Source organism: Vulpes vulpes, chromosome 1 (assembly GCF_048418805.1).
Source record: "Vulpes vulpes isolate BD-2025 chromosome 1, VulVul3, whole genome shotgun sequence".
NCBI lineage: Eukaryota > Metazoa > Chordata > Mammalia > Carnivora > Canidae > Vulpes > Vulpes vulpes.
In genome coordinates, this window is record NC_132780.1 from 87,575,202 (window position 1) to 87,593,049 (window position 17,848).

A 17,848-nucleotide genomic window follows, 5' to 3' on the forward strand; every position below is an offset into this window, starting at 1 on the left:
TGGGGGAGGCTGAGTCAGAGTAGGGGCAGGGGTGGATCGGGAAACTCTACGTCCTTCTCAATATTGCTGTGAACCAAAAAAATGAAGTCTTATAAACAAAACAAACAAGTATAGCATCACAAAGAAATTGCTTGATGTCCAAGACCATCATCCTGTGGTCCCAGATTCCTCAAAGTCTGGCTACAAGTGTGGCTGCTCTTACATTAAATTCCCTAATATTGAAGTTAGTTTGAGCCATTAAACAGTTCTCAAGACAACTGTTCAAAAGCAGGTTTACGTATTTTTTAATCTCAGACTTGAGTTGAACCTAATTCCTTTTCCAATACTATTAAAAAAGGATTGAGTGAATACATGATTTTTAAAATTCTTATCACACTTGCCTGTATCATATAAGGTGACATACAATAATTAGCTTAATGCTAATACTCTCCCCTTAATTTGTATTCCTAATCTATGTTCTTGCAAATCCACCAAAATCCAAGATACTTTGGAGATCTACTTTTCCAAAATAAAAAATGCAAATGGACCCAGAAAACTACATATGAATTTCAACTTAATTCAATAAACGTTAAAACTAAGCACCTATTATGTGGCTAGCAATAGGCTATCGCCTATGAAAATGATGATTTTAATATTAACTTCATTCACTAGAAAGGCCATAGATGTATGAAATTTTAAAAAACAATGTGCCAATTTATGCGGGCACTTTATATTTATTGCTATTGTGTTATGGAAGACAATCCATTAGCTTTAATTTGGCAGTAGCGATTACATCTCAGATCTTTACAGATAAACATTATTTTTTGAGTTAAAATGGTTTCATGTCATATCTATTCATTCTGGCCAGCAAATTCCTAGTAGGAAGGTTATAGGGTTGTAGTCACTTAGTATTCTTGATTGATTGAGCTTCAGGATGATGAAGCAGGAAAATACTGCAGTGCTCTAGAGGTCTTTCTTTTGCATTGTTATTTTCTGATGCAGTGCAACTAGACACTATAAATATTAATATTAAAATGTATATTACATGAATATCAAATGTTTTATTCTCACTGGCATCTTGAATTTATAAAAATCACTTAAGCCAATTCAGAATGAAAATAAGTCAAGCCAACCAGAAGATGTCATTTGAAAGATTCAAAAGATTTTGGGGATATGTCTGAAGTTATTCATCATCCAATTATTCATAAATGTTTAAAATAAATCCTTAATCATTAAGGTTTGAGAATTTAGAATATTAAGTGTTTGGTTATGACCTTGAACTAAACTAGCTTTTCAAAACATACCAAATACAAATATTTTAAAGAGATGATTTGGGGAACATACTTGTTAAGCCTACTCTAAGGGCAAACACCGCTTATTTCTTATTTAATGTAAATTAGCCGGAGATTCCCTGTAAGGTTGTTCCAAATCTTTTTAAACCACCTCTGTTATGATACTCAGCAGGTGAAATGAGGCTCTAATTATTTTGAATGATAAAACTCAGGAAACTCAGCAAGCTTTCCTTACTCTCTGTCTGGTCATCCCTCCTTGTCTCATGTAATAACCATCTTTCCACCCCTAAAGGGCATGGTGCCTCTTCCCTTTGCCAAGGCCGGCCCCACCGTACAGTTCTTACTCTCTCACCTCCACATAGAGCATCAATTCTTCTGCTGCCTTTCTTTTTGCCTTCAAAAAGGCCTTTGCATTCCATTCACAAACAAGAAACAAAACTCTGTAAGACAACTTTCCTTTACGTTTATACAGTTGACCCTTGAACAACACAGCATTAGGGGTGCCTACCCCCACATATCTGACAATCCAGTGTAAGCTGGGACTCCCCCAAAACTTACCTACTGTTGACCAGAAGCCTTATTAATACATAGTTTGTATGTCTGTATGTATTCTTATAATAAAATAAGCTGAAAAAAAAGAGAATGTTATTAAGAAAATTATAAGGAAGACAAATAATTTGCAGTGCTTACTGTATTTATCAAAAACAATCCACTTGTACATGGATCTGTGCATTTCAAACCCATGTTGTTCAAGGATCAACGTTCTCCTTTAAACAAGATCACCCTTTCTTCTCCCCACTTTGGCCACATTTCTTGACATAAGCAGCTTTTTTTTTTTTTTTCTTGAGGGGCTGTTTCTTAGCTCCTCTAACTCCATGGCATCTGGGACACCTGGGGAGTCACTGCTGTTCTAAGTACAGTGAGCTGGTACCTAGTAAACGTGGGCTGGCTGCCACTTTGGAAGCTAGTGGCAGGCAACTTCCCTCCCAGGGCCTTGAGCCCAGACACCATCCCTTGAATTGCTTCATGCTTCACTCTTCTGTCAACTTCTCCAAAGGCCTCCTCATTCTTCTCTCCAAGTCCAGGCCCTCTGCCTTCTAATTGTCCTTCAATGGTCACTGTCCTAAAGTCCCCTTGTAGCAAGGATTCAGTTCCTTCCCCACCTAGAGCCTGTATGCGTCCCTTGTGCCTGCCCCGGCCAGACACTAATCTCTTACATTTGTGACCTGGACTCAGCCTCTCTTCCTGCTCCCACACCCCATGGTCAAGCCTCCCTCAGCTGTGTTCTGCTAACTGCCCTGGACTTTCCAACTGCCAAGCCTGGACAGACTTTCCTTACTCTCAGGCGAAGCCCATCAGAATCTCTTGGAACTTCAAAGACCACAACGTCACTAATATATTGCTGGCCCAAAGCTTCTGTCCGCAGTTCTAGAAGCTTTCACTGGATCTCATGACATGGATGCTGTCCTTGGAATGCCTGCTTTCATGAGGATGCATGTTTTTTAAAGGGGATCACTAGGCACTCTGATGTAGAAGAGTGAACCCAGAGTCCAATGGATGTAGGTTTGAACCCACTCTCACTTCCTCTGTAGCCACAGCAGGTAGCTTAACCATCTTAATCAACAATTCTCCCAAATCGAAGATTAGAATAGCAACGCTGCCCTTTCCTACGACTCCGCAGAAAATTAGAAGAGAGAGCAAAAAAGTAGCTCATGCTCAAGTGTGTTTATAGATTTGTTTCGTTTTGTTTTGTTTTTTCTATCGAGTCCAATGCCCAATTTGGGCTGAGGCTGCCCTTGGCAATAAAACCTGTCATTTTTTCCCCATTTTTTGTTTCGACAGGCTGTAGAATATAAATGCAAACACCTGAATATTTCAAATTTATTCTTATTTTTCTCTAGGGAGGCAGGAAAAGAAAACTGTTACTTTAAGGATTCTTCCTTAAAATAAAGAGGGGAGTAAGGAAGGAAGGAAGAGCAGGAGAGCAGATGGGAAGAAAGGAAGGTGTGGGCCGGAGGGAGAGCAGGAGAGGTCTTAAATGCTTTTATAGAAGAAAAGTAGAATGTTACTCAACTGCTAACACAGAGATGCTTCCAAAATATTGTATGTGTAAAGCCTAATTCCTCCAGATTTCACAATGTTACAAACATAGGTCAGGCAGCGAATCAAATCAGGGTTTCCTGTCCACTCGCCAGTTGCTCCTTAGGCTTTCTGAAGTAACCTGCTTGTATGTGACTGGAGATGAATCTGAAGCAACCTCTTGCCTGTTTTCTTAACATGGCTTGGCCCAGAGTTGTGAACATTGGCTCAGAAGACCTTCTAATTTCGCAGTGACCAGCCAACACTCCTCACAACTTAGCACTGAGTAAGGCTGTCAGCCAAATTGGCCTTGGCTCTCTGAAGAAAAGAGTTATCCTAAATAACCACACCAAAGGGATGTGGGGAGGTTCTGTTCTAATCATGCAAGTGAAGTTGGCTAACTTCTGTAATTTTCTAAGTTTCCCACAATGAAAACAGCAACTATAAATGTGAGAAAACATCTCAGGACCTAACTCCATATATTACTGATTTGGTTCCCTTTTTGAGATGCTGAAGACCTCCTCACAAGGGAACCTATATTACTTCTAATCTTCCATAGAGCTTGGCTTCACATCAGTCATTTTAAGAAAATCCAAGAACTTCAAAATGTATTAATTCCTAGTGAGCTGGATCTTTGTAATATATTCATTCCTAGTGTTTTGGCAAAGTAGCACCATGTCACTAGCTTAATTGGTGGCAAGTTATTTTCCAGTTGTCAAAGGATCTTTTCCTATTCAAGAGTCAGAAATAAAAACACTCACTCATAAAGGAATTGAATAATTTGGAACACGAACAACGTAAGTATTTATTTGAAAAACATTTTCCATTTAAGTAAAATGGCAAATCAGCTATAGTAGCTTCTTACTACTAATTCTAATTTGCACTCACAGTCACTTTTATTCATCATATTCAAAGATATTGCTACAGAAAACTATTTCACAAAGTATTTAGGAAAAAAATATATACAGTCTCTCTGACAGAAAGTTAATTAAAATAACAAATCCAGGCAATATAGAGCTAAGATATGAAACAAGCTGGCATTTATAAACACAAATAAATAAATATGTACAAAAGAGTCTATGCCAACAATGGACAAAGAAAAGCTTCACAATGCAGGGAATGATGACAGGAAGAGAAATATCTCAGGATCCTAGGCTAACACAATGTAGTTTTAAAAAAGGACCAAGAAGAAGGAAAAAAAAAAAACAGGGCATATGATCTGCTATTATTCTCAAGGTTAGGCTAAACTAAATTTTGGCTCTATAGCTAAATTCCTGCAATTCTTTTCTGAAGGAACCCAATGAAGGTGAGAAGCCCATGCTTGGAGCTGAGGGTGGATCTGGTTCAGGCTTTTAAATCCATCTACAAATGTTTTTATTCAGCTGTTTCTTCATTTCACCTTACCTGATTACTGGAAATTTTAAAAGTGGAGTTGACATTGTTGTCAGTGGTGAAAAGAAGAAAATGTTTTCCCAGATCTGAATGAATAGGAGTAGAAATGAAAGCCATTTTGGAAGTTATCTCGTCAATACTATTAACTAAATATGCACTTTGGGTAGAAATTTCACATTAGAGAGCTAATGAAATTCTCTCATGAATCTCTAAGGCTGCGGGCAAAGTATATGAAGATTCAGTGACTAAGATTAATTTTCATCTACATGCAACCTCTGCCAGAATAAGAGCCTGTTATTAATACGGCTATAGAAAAGGATTTGGCTCTACTGTAGCGAATTTTAGTGACCTTGAGATTTACTCTCCTTTCCTACTATATACACTATGAAAGTGAAAGCTGAGCAATGCTCATGTCTCCCAGGACTGTTCCAGGCTGCTGCAAAATGAAATAGTCATAAAAACCCACCACCATATTATCTCATCATCCATTCAAGTCTGCCAAATAGCTTCATGACCCAAGATCAGCAAAAGGTGGGAGGCCCCTGGATGCTGCATAGCCTGAAAGCTCTTCTAGGTCTCAGACTGAGAGCTACCTGCTTTTTGAGTGGAGAAAAAGGTTGCCAGGTGCTCAGTCTGGCTTCTGCCTTTAAGCAGACTGATGCTGCCAGAATGTCTTATCTTTTCGTCACTTAGGCTACTATCTCCCAGAACCTGATACTTCTCAGATAACCCAGAGTACAGGTAAAGGTACAACATGTACTGAGACCAATTTCTAAGGACCTAGATACAACTCTATCATTTAAGAATAATTTAAATGTCATCTCCAATACATTCACAAGCATGCACATCACTTATGGTAGTTTGAAAATTAGGTAAACTTCTTAATATGCATGCCTTCTATGCAGAAACCTAATCCATAAATAACACACCATCTATCTTGCCAGACCTCCTCTGGCTTTTTATAATCAGAGGACTTAATACAAATAGTTTTTAGACTAGCAATTGCAGCCTCATGTGTTTATAAATTATTTTGATTATGACAAGTCACCCATATGTCTCAGTTTATATTCTTTGGAACAAGACACTTAAAAAGGAAGTTAGAGGCTTTCCAATTGTGCAAATGGAGATGACTTAAAGTCTCTAGAGCAAGGAAAGGGCTATAGAGTCTCAATGATTGTTCTTCTAAAAGGGAGAGACTATTATGCACAGTATGCCTAATGGAAAACCTCATTCATCTCATAAGTCTGTGGGCTCAACAGATGGTAGAGGAGCAAAACGGGAGGTCTAAGGGATTTATTCTTCAACAAGTAATGGGAAATCCACACTAATGGAATCTCAACATTTTACTTCATCAAATGTATGGGTTAAATTCTAATTAATGATGATGCTTAAACCTTATATCTTGAGTAGGATGGCTGAAACAGTACAAACTTACAGGGCCTCGTATTAGCAGGGTCAAAATATTGGAAATTCTTTCTTAAGCAATATTGATGTCTGAAGGTTAAACATACAGTATAATAAGAGAGAATTCCTTTCTAATCTTTGGGTCAGACATTAAGCATTCTTTTGCATCTGTGGTTGAAAATTTATGGAAAAAGAAATGCTACTGCATTCATAGAAACTAGCACTGAGAAGGGACTTGTGGTCATCTAGTTATGACAATTCCTATGTTTTACATTGTTGAGAAAGATGAAATAGCAAATGGCTATACCAAAACCTAACAGTGGGGCGTGAATGAGTGCTAAATGATGCTTGTCCTAGCTCTGCCTCTCCCTGTCCATTAATATCCCCCACCTCCTTGAATTCTCATTAGTCTGATCCAATCATATATTTTAAAAAATCATATCCCCGTGGCTACTGGGTCATGTTGTTCTCAGTACTAAAGTTTTAGTGATGATCAAAACTCCCCCATGGAAGAAATACACTGTTTAAAAAACAGATTTAAAAAAAAATTCACAAAAGCCTTCTTAACAAAATACATTCCTCATACATGTACATACAGTTACCTAGATCATAGCACATTCACGTGAGCTAGTCATGGTTTTCACTGCTTGCAGGTCTTCATGTTTCCGCAGACTGATTCTTTTGTATACTAAACACGTTAAAACTTTGTGCTATGGCTGAAGGTGTCTGACATGATGATATTTTTATAGAAGTTATCTGAATGAGCATTGCAGTAACCCTTGACCTTATCAATGACCTGGTGGACAGGGATGATTGAGGTTTGTTCTCCATCAGCATGGGTCAATTTTGATGAGGATTTGTCCATGGAAGTATTGTCTGCAAGAAATGATATCAGAAATTAGGCTGCAAGATGAGCAGGGGACATGCCTAAGGGCCATCAAACTGGATACTATTTTGCACATTAAAGAAATACACAAAGGAAATGAAGCCCTGGTTCTTTCTAAAGTTAGGTAGTAGGCAGCACTACAATTTCCTGCGTTTCATCTTCAAAGTACATTCCTATGCACGAATGAATGCTAACTTGCCTTCTAGTAATGTGTGTTGGAATTTGTTTCAAGAAATGTTCCTGTTAAGTAATATTTTTTAAAGAGTCAATGAAGAGAATAACCAGAAAATTGCCACAAAAATATATGTGGCAAGTAACTCAAAAGAAGCAGGGACAGAATATATATAGCAAATAAAGTAAAAGATGCCAAAACATCTATGCAAGAAATGTTTAAAGTCTAAGATATGATTTCAAAATAATACAAGGAGGGGAAAATGGGTAGGTGACCATGAGTTGATAGGTACAAGAGGCCTCATTACACCATCCTCTCTGCTTTTTATATGTTTGCCACTTTTCATAATAAAAATTTTTATAACATATAACCTAAGAGATTTTGGAGACTGAAGTGAATGAAAACAAACATGAAAGGGTATTTTGAACACATTTTACCATAGTTTTTAACTTCTAAAATGAATGGAAGATACAAACAGGTATCTTTTCTTAATTATTTTTAAATTATAGAAATCAAAATTATCGGGATCCCTGGGTGGCGCAGTGGTTTGGCGCCTGCCTTTGGCCCAGGGCGCGATCCTGGAGACCCGGGATCGAATCCCACGTCGGGCTCCCGGTGCATGGAGCCTGCTTCTCCCTCTGCCTGTGTCTCTGCCTCTCTCTCTATCTCTCTGTGACTATCATAAATAAATAAAAATTAAAAAAAAAAAAAAAAAAAAAGAAATCAAAATTATCAAATATTGTAAGCATGTGTTTTTATTATCTATGTTACAGCCTCAGAATGATGTTATTGCTGACAGCAATAATATCAGAACAATTGATAGTAATAAAGGACTGCTAAATACATCTCTGTTCTGAATTTATTTATTTATTTATTTATTTATTTATTTATTTATTTATGTTTTTATTTTAATTTCAGTTAGTTAACACACAATGTAATATTAGTTTTGGGAATACAATTTAGTAATTTAATGCTTAATATCATGTATTAAAATATTATTTCCCTAGATCCAAAACCCTGCTAAAATTGATTCTGATAGTAGTCTGAAACTCACATTATTAGTTCTATTATCCACAAATACATATGGCTATCTTCATGTACCTTATGAATATCTTATTAGTACTGATTCTCTTCCCCTTCCCAACCCATTCTGGGGAAAAATTCTATCCTAAAAGTAACAGAGATTTCATACCAATGAAGGAGCAAATGTGACCTCCTACAACTTATTTGGTTCCCTACATTGTATCTTCTCTATTTACTGTGGAAGAGGCAAAAAATGTATCATGAAAAATTACTTCTAGGAATCATCGCTCTAAATTTCGAATGTTCTTTGCAGGCATTTTTATGCTTTAAGTTGTACCCAGTATGTGACATAACATGAAAAATCCATCAGTAATTGGTAAAAGCCATCATCACTATATCTGTCATCTTTGGAAATGACTCAAATTGTTCAACTACTGTCTGGTGTTGCAGGGGGAGACTAAATAATATGAAGGCTAAATGAGGAAATGGTGTGTTTACCCCATACTAAAGGGAGAAAATAGATGATTCATGGGAAGAATGGCAGATTGAAGCATGGCAGAGCAGTTATATCCCAGGACTGGTAAAAAAAAAAAAAAAAAAAGGCTTAGGGAGTCACCATAGAAATGTCCCTCCCCACTGAGCTCTCAGCAAGCTGATTCTGTGCCTCCTTCAGTTCATATATTCACTAGCCATTGGTTTTCTATTGGAGATTTCACTATTGATTTAAACATTAGTAACAAATAACTTGTTCTGGATGTTTTTAGAAAATCCACATATCCTCAAAGAAGCTTCAAGGATACACTCATTCTGCTTCATTGACAACTTCCAGTGACATGTGCCTTTTAGAGATTTTGACTAGCTTCTTTCCAAATATGTGGTCCAATTTTCTGGATCTTCTTAGTCAATAAAGTAGAATTCTGAACAAGGGCTGTATTTCAACATATACGCTATTTCCAGTCCTCTGGTTAGATATTACATCATTAACAATATAGATTTTGATTATAGCTGCAAGTTTGAAAACCAGGGGCTAGAGAAATGAACTATTATTTGACCTATGCTAAAATATCAAGCAGATAAAAATCTTCAAAAAGCAGGCTTGGAATTGACAATGTCTCTTTTATGACTTCTATGAATGTACCATGACATATCCAGTAATTCGTAAGAGCAGTGGAAAATTAAAGAATTTCACTCCCTTCTATAACAGACTTCTCAAGTACTAGTTTTTTTTTTTTTTCATTGTTTTACCTGATATGTGACCCATTAACTCCAGCGCATGGTACATTTCCTAGAAGGAGCAGCTTGCAGACACCCCCATGCAGAGAAGAGCCAGCACAGCACACAACCATTTGAAATTTCAGAAATTCCAGCTCAATGCAGGAATGTCATTGTGCTAGCTGAGAAGTATTGTAAAGAACAAGCAATTTTGCTGGTGCAGCAAGAGTCTTAGTTTATTCCATGCAAATATTCTTTTATTACCTTGCAAAAAATTCATGCATTCAAAAAAGTAATAAAAGTTTACCTGAATGGTCCACTTTTGCTGAAGGAATGCTCTTAGAAGACATTATCTACACCATAAACATATGAATTTCTAGATCAATTCCAAGAAATAAACCAACTAGATATCTATGATGATATGTAGTGACTTTTTGCATACTCTAAGGGACCCAAGTACACCAGCAGTCCCACTGAGAACTGGCAAAGGAACTAAAGATCATTTGTGCATCAGTTGATTGGAAAGCATAAGTTACTATGTCACAGAAATAATGTCATATAGCTGACTATATCCTTATGCTAGTTGACAAGAACTCATTTAACCCCAAAGGTTTTGTTATAAGAAACAGAAAAACAATAATGCATTCCTTAAAAAAAAAAACATAGACAATACTTTGAAATAGCAAAGGTTTTTTTTGGCACCTCCTCCAGTTCTGTATTTCCTTTTATCTTTTGATCAATTTTCCCATGAACCTTAATATGCCTAAATATTTCATTAACACTTCCAAAATGCCCCTGTTACAAATGATCTATCTTGTTACCTTCTCTCTACTTTCAATAGTGGCACTTCTCTGGCTAGCTATTCTCAGCGGTGTTAAGAGGCAAACAATTTGGTTGGTCTAATCCCTATTCATTCACAATTGATGTACCATGCACTAACTATTTCCATTTTAGAAGGGGAGGCAAAATGAGTACCTAATTTTTTCCTTGTAAATGGGATTGTTTTAATTTCTCTTTCTTCTACTTCATTGTTAGTGTATAGAAATGCAACAGATTCCAGTATATTAATTTTGTATCCTACAACTTTATTTAATTCATTTATCATTTCTAGTAGTCATTTGGTGGAATCTTTAGGGTTTTCTAAATATAATATTTCATCTGCAAACAGTGGAAGTTTTATTTCTTCCTTCCCAATGTAGATGTCTTTTCTTTTTCTTGTCTGATTGCTATGGCTAGGTTTTCCAATACTATGTTGAATAAAAGTGTGAGAGTGCACATCCTTGTCTTATTCCTGATCTTGGAGGAAAAGCTCTCAGTTTTCACCACTGAGCATGATGTTACCAGTGGATTTTTCATACATAGCCTTTATTACGTTGAAGTATATTCCTGCTAAAACCTACTTTGTTTTTATCATGAAAGGATATTTCATTTTGTCAAATGCTTTTTCTGCATCTATTGAGATCACATAAGTATCACATTTTGAGGGGATTAAATAAAGTGAAAAATACATTCATCATAAGTAAAACATTTTCTTCCAGGTAACCACCAATTAGGTAGAAAAATATATCTCAGATTATACATCTGTTACCAATTTTCTTACACAGGTATTTAAAGAAGGTATACACAGACTTCTTAACTTCAGGCAGAACTGTTTGTGTACAGGACTAAGAGGCTACATCTTATCCTGGAAGACAGTCCACAGCTTCTTTTGATTCTCAAAAATGTCCTCTGCTCCAAGAAACTTAGAAATGCTATACCATGTGCTCTAAGTTTTCAGATATTTCTTTAATTAATTTTGTAAATAACAAACTCTCTAAACACTTAAATATTTTTCCATAATGCTACCTTGACTCTCAGGCAGTGGCCATTCCAGTGGCAAGGTACAGATGGTGATGTAAGCAGGGACATGTAGGATTCAAATGTATATAAAAGTCATATAAAATTTAAGTGTTTGCAATGTGAACATCTACAGATACATTACACAACACACTCCCTATTTGCAAAAAGCCAAATATGAATATCTTCAGTGTCATTCACCTCTGCTTATGTTTAATAACTAGACAAATTCAAAATTAAGTTATTTCCATTATCCTTTTAGAAACATCTTTAGTTAGGAAAGTGCTAGGTGTTAAGTGTTGACAGCTGTTTCCTTGAGGTATAATTAGTATTTCAAAATAGCAATTCTGCTATTTTCCTTTTAAATTATTAAAAGATTGCAATGTTCCACACCACTCACTGGCTATCAAGTACTGCAAAAGAATCTTTATTTCCACAGTGTTTTCAGCACTGTTCATACACATGCTCAGTATTAGAACCTGTGGTCACTGTAAATATCATGAAGACCCAGAAGATGAACAAAGACATGGTGTTTCTCACCATCCTGTACCACTTTCCAAATATGATGCTCTATATTCTATCATTTTTTATCAGTGATTTAAAGAGCAATTGGTAATAACACTTCCAATGGTTAAGGACTTAAGTCTTAAATGTAAGACGTCCTGGATGGTGTTTTTACCTGTTCCCATGTCAATTTGCCAATGAACATTTAAAGAAGTTATGAAATAGGAAATATGTAGTATTAATAATTGTACCTCAGTTTCTATATTCTTTTAATATAACTTTTTAAATATCATATTTTTGAAAAGAAAACTATGGTTTGAACCAAATGAAGTTACAGTAATATTGAAAGCTAATAATATTATGGCTATGTAGATTCAGTTTTGGTTTTAAAACTCAAAGATAAAATGTTCACAAAATGTTCAATTTTGGTTATAAAACTTAAAAAAAGACAAAATGTTCACAAAAGTTGGATAAGGTCTTCAAATAGATTTTGATTTTCATAAATCTAATATAAGTACCCTAATGGGCACTGTGATCCTTCAATCTTCATAGTATGCCAATTGTAATAAAAAGATGATGAGAAATGGACCAGAGAACACCTTTAACACCTCCAGAATGACTCACCAGTGTGGCTATTCCTTTTGAAGTAAGTGGTAGAGCTGGATTTAGATTTGGATGTAAGGTATGTTGAGTTGGATCCAATGGAACTTGAGGACAAAGATTTTCCTAAATTATCGGAACTTTTCTTGATGATATTGGTAGCTGTCTTGCTCCAGTCTGAAAGAAATAACATCTCTCCATGAATGTCTTTTAGGGGGCATTATGTTCTACTGTGAAGAACCATGACCACATTATTTAAGTAATTTATCTCAAACATTCCATTTTCTACATGCAGAGATTGGCATAAGAATAATAAACTGAAGAAATAAGTTTCAAACTTTGACCTGTTGCCCATATTGTTTAAAATCCTACTTTAATTTTGTCAGGGTGAGAAGTAATCACTGCCAAAAGAAGTAATTCTTCAAGTATTTTTTTGTACTGAGAAAAATGTCTGTCTCATAATGTGATTGAGGTCCTCAAGAGCGTAGAAAGGTGCACGTGGCATAGTGGAACCTCTGAATATCTGAGTTGTTAAGTTAGACATAAAACCTTGGACAACTAGCTTCACCTGGCTGGAATTCATGCTTCTCTGTAGAACCGAAAGTTCAGGTCCAGAGTCCTCAGATCTCTTTCAATCCTAATAATCTAATACTCCAACTAAGCATCTTCACATGCATCTTTACAATCTGCTACCAGTGGGAAACTCTGACAATGGAAGACCAAATGACAAACCTTTCTGACCACTCTTAGGTATAAAAACCAATTACCAACATCACCCTTTACCTGAGTTGTCTGCTAACCGAAATCTACCACAGCAGAGATGCCGCCTCCACTGTTTCTGAACATTCTCCTTCATAGCACAGTGGAAAATAAATATAAATAAGCCTGGAACAAAAGAAAATATAAACATTTAAGCCAATAGATATATTTTTAAAGATATATCTTGTGAAACACATGGGTTCATTTTAAGTTTGGGGGGGTTTGGTATTGTTTTATTTTGTTTTGTTTTTTAACATCTGAGTCCATAAGAAACAAACATCCTAAAGGATCTTGAAGTATGTACTAGATGTTTTAACCCATTAGAACAGAATACAAAGACTCAAATAAAACTTGAATAATTACACAGATCTGATTCTGTCTTTGCCTGTTCTGTTCAGGAATTATTATGACTTGGCCTAAAGATTAAGCTGAAATGGGCAATATTCAGTTTAAGAGGCATTTAATATGTCCTATATGTTTGTATTAAAATTTTGTGAAAGCATTTCAAAAAGCTTAGAAAAAAAAGAGAAAACTTAAAATATCTATAAGCTCTATTGCAGTTTGTGTATTCTAAACTATTTTATGTATGCATATTATTATAAGTTTGGGCCATAGAAAAAAAAATGTTTTTTTTTTGCAGGTCAAAAATGGCCAAAAATCAGCAAATTCATGTGACTCTACTTGGGCTGCTTTAGTTTAAGATTTTATTTATTTAGAGAGTGACAGAGAGCATGAGTGGTGGTAGGCGCAAAAGGAGAGGGACAGACTTAAGCAGACTCCCTACTGAGCACAGAGTTTGACATGTGGAGCTCAATCCCAGGACCCTGAGATCATGACCTGAGCCAAAGGCAGATGTTTAACTGACTGAGCTGCCCAGGCACATCTTTTTAAATTTTTTTAATTAGGCTCCATGCCACACAGAGCTTGAAATCATGACCCTGATATCAAGACCTGAGCCAAAGTCTGGAGTTAGACACTGAGCCACTCAGATGCCCCTCCTCATTTTACTTTTAAATGTTGAGGCTGGCTGGCTTTCTTTCTTTCTTTTTCTTTTTTTTTCTTTTTTTTTTTTTTAATATTTATTTATTTATGGTTGCCTAGGTGGCTCAGTCAACTAAGCATCTGTCTTTGGCTCAGGTCATGATGTCAGGTTCTCTCAAATAAATAAAATTAAACTTTCTATTTATTTGACAGAAAGAGAGCATAAGCATGCAGGGCAGAGGGAGGAGGAGACAGAATTTCAAGCAAACTCCATGCTGAGCACAGAGGCCAGTGAGAGGTTCAATCTTTTGATCCTAAGATTGTAAACTAAGCCAAAACCAAGAATTGTATGCTTAATTGACTATGCCACTCAGGCAGCCCCTGGCTTTCTGTATTTTCTATGGCTACATTATCCCAGAAGGTACTCATTTCCTCTAGTCATGTTCTATGAGTGTGATATGCTAATTTATACATTTGCCCCCATTCCCTTCTCTTGCCACCACCACTACCAGGATGTCAACCATACTACATATAGGGCATCTTTATTGGTTGTATCTCTACTTTTGTAGCACCTCAAACCCCTAATGTTCTAAATAGACATCCTCTTCATCATTACCCTCAAACCAACATCTCAAGTTCATTCTTGCCCAATACCACTTCAAAGGCTCTTCTTTTTGATCTTTCCATAACTGCTTCCTATCTGTAACTCTGGTGTTAGGTTAATTGTTAACTCCTCAAGGAGGCCATACCCAACTGTTTATTTCATTTTATGTTTTGGCTCTAGTCACACCTTTACATGTACTTTTGTCATAGCATTAATCAGTACCTGGTAGTCTTTTGCTAGGAGATAATAAGCTCCAAGAGCACAGGGATGTTTGTCATCCAATGCTGTACTGCTCCTTTCCAGAAGGATACCAGAAACTAAGCAGGAACTCCATGGATGTTGAGTGAATGAATAATAAGCATGATTAACTGCTCACCTATTTACATGAGTTAACTGAATACTTATATATATATTCTAATGTGTTAAAGGTATTTGGGGATGAGGGATGAAAAACTGGAGTAGAATACAAATTAAGGAGCCATAGAATATAATGAAAATATATTTAAGGCAAAAGTTTCTAAAAAGTACACAAGCTAGTTGCCCAGGTACTGCCAACATAATATACTATACTAAGCAGAGTATCTACATAAGGGAGGGTCTTTTAGAGGATGTAGGGCTTGAATTGAACCTAAGAAAGCTTTGGGTAGGGGACAAGGGAAGTTTCTAAAAAGGGTAACTCATTCAGTGACTACAAAGCAGTGTTAAACAAGAGGAATTGTTGATTTAGGACCTGCATATTCAAAGGTAAGCAAGGTAGATGATCATTGCTTTCATGAGGTGAAGCATCTAGCATGGAAAGACATAAAAGTAAAAAATATTACAGTACATTTAAGGACGTTGACTTATTTGTCCCTTTCGAATATGGAGTATTCATCAAGAAAACTATAAATTACATTGTAGTGTGTGTCTAACTGGAAAAGTGGGGCAAAGTATTGAAAGCACTCTCTTTTGAGGTGTATAGTTAAACTGAGAAAATTTGTCTATGGTTATACTTATATGTTTTTATGTTTCAATATCTTAACTCTAAATGCCCATAATTTTATTCCAGAATAAATTGCATTATGGACTATTAGAAAAGAAGCATGCTGGATTGCTACTGGATGGGCCCTGATCTCAGATCAGAGAAGGATTCTCTTTCTCTGGGATTGACTTCTTTGATCATCAGTGAGTGCCTGACCCCTAGGAAGTGCTCTACAAATTCCTATTGCTATCACTGGTCACTGGTCACTGATTTAATAGACAGCTAGCCTATTTAAAAACACCTGGGAAATGCAAACACATATATCTCTAAGAGGTATAAATAAAACATATGATGACCTAAGTGAAGTAATACTGGTAATCGGTAATATTTACCAATTTATTATTTTTATGAGATCATCTTCTATAAATTTATATAAGTAAAACTATTGTTTCATTTGTTATGTTATTTACTACTAATAATACTGTATTCTTAAAGCAATTTGTGAAGGAAATATAGCCTAGTGACCTAGTCATTTGTCTGAAATGATATCAGAGCAGGAAAGTTCTAATTTTAAAAGAAAGCTCTAATAAATATGAATCAAATTTCAGTCATTCAGAAAGCAAATACACACAGACACACACACACACACACACAGCTCCTGAAAGTGCCTATGCAGTGGGCAAGAGGAGGAGAGCGGGGTTGGGCCAGAGGGGCAAGAGGGAGGAGACATGCTTACAGACTGGGCTGGCTCAGGCATGACCAATCCCAGAGGAGGAGGAAGGTTTTCTTTACATTCAAACCCTAGAGTCAGCACCTGCCAGCTGTCCACCTTCCCAGGGAATAGGGAGACATAACTGGGTTCAGCCCTCACCCTCAGACTGTTTAAATCTGATGGCTTTTCAGAACTTTCCTACCACCTCTCCAACCCCAATTCCCTATGCAGTTTGCTGACACACAGAATCCCTTTAATAGGTAAACATGCCTTTTAGTATAACTGATAGTGTGAAGAACCAAGGCATGTACATAATCTGAATTGGTTAACAGATTCTTTGAGGCTTCAATGAGGTGGTGGCAGTTTCTGAGTTAAGGGAGCAGAGGGCGTGAAAGCCTGAGGAGAGTTCCACACAAGTTACAGATGAAGGAGAGTGCCATTGGAGAGAGCAGAGCCCTGCCTCAGGTTTACTGTTTTTGTGAACCAGGACAGATCTGCAGGATTTGTTCTGGGGAGTATTTGTCTGAGACCTGAAAACACAGGTAGCCATGTGTTCTTAAGCCAGGGTTTCACACAATCACATATTAGAACTGGGAGAGATTACGAACTTCAATTAGAAACTTTCCTTCCCAAGCATCACTCACTACAGGGCCTCACACTGAGCAGATGCTTTTCTTTTAGTTGAGGGCAGAAGGGGAAAGTTGCCAGATGTTATCTCCTTTGTCTTACACTCAGCAATTTTTACAAATGTCATATCTACTAGAGGAAAAAATACTTCAGAGGTTATGGCTGGTGTTTTCAGGACACTGGGAAGAAACCAGTTCTGGGATTCACTTTGTCACCCTTGCTGGAATGGTAAAATGTACATTATTTTGAGAGTCTGATGCTAACCACCATCACAGAGGAGGAGGTTAAAGATAAGATAAATCTGACTTAATAAAACATTTTTTTTTTTAGATTGTGCAGTGCTGTTCTAAATGATAATTACACAGCATTAGATGACATTGCCTATTTTTAAGCATCCATATGTGCCAGTAAATATATAGGCATCCAATAAGTTCAAGAGACACTGGAATATAAATTAGATTTAAAATCTGAACATCTAAACTGCTGTGATGGCAGCAGGCATTGAAAGGTCACCCCCTGTGTCCCCACTATGAACTGTGATGCTGAGACAAAATTAAACCACAGGCATGAGAAATTAGAATTCTTAGGAATTAATATATACTTAAGTGCCGAGTTATTATGCTGATTTACTTTAGCCATTGGATACATTTCCATTTTAAATCAGAATAGGATTCTCATAATAGGTTATTTTACTATTCATAGTAACTAGCCCTTTCAAGTGAATTTAAATTAGTCTGGCAATAAATATTATACCAAAATCCTTACAGGACAAAACATCCCTTGTACAGTTCAGCTGTGGGAAATGTGGTAGGTATGTGCATCTGG

The 17,848-nt window shown here is 36.5% G+C and overlaps 1 protein-coding gene across 12 annotated transcripts in view; it reads right to left on the reverse strand.

Moving 5' to 3' along the window:
- Window positions 1–4,130: 4,130 nt before the first annotated feature.
- The window catches only part of ADGRG6 (adhesion G protein-coupled receptor G6), a 138,227-nt gene continuing 124,509 nt past the window's right edge, over window positions 4,131–17,848 (reverse strand). For 6 of the 12 annotated variants that reach the window (XM_072719674.1, XM_072719662.1, XM_025997928.2 and 3 more), the window contains 4 exons: window positions 13,163–13,264; window positions 12,404–12,556; window positions 9,747–9,792; window positions 4,131–7,022 (listed from right to left, as the gene is read on the reverse strand). In XM_072719674.1, the coding sequence (XP_072575775.1) occupies window positions 9,779–9,792; window positions 12,404–12,556; window positions 13,163–13,264 (269 nt within the window). In that variant the 3' untranslated portion in view covers window positions 4,131–7,022; window positions 9,747–9,778. The remainder of the gene's footprint in view (window positions 7,023–9,746; window positions 9,793–12,403; window positions 12,557–13,162; window positions 13,265–17,848) is intronic. The other 6 variants (XM_072719650.1, XM_072719631.1, XM_025997926.2 and 3 more) reach the window with 1 other exon arrangement.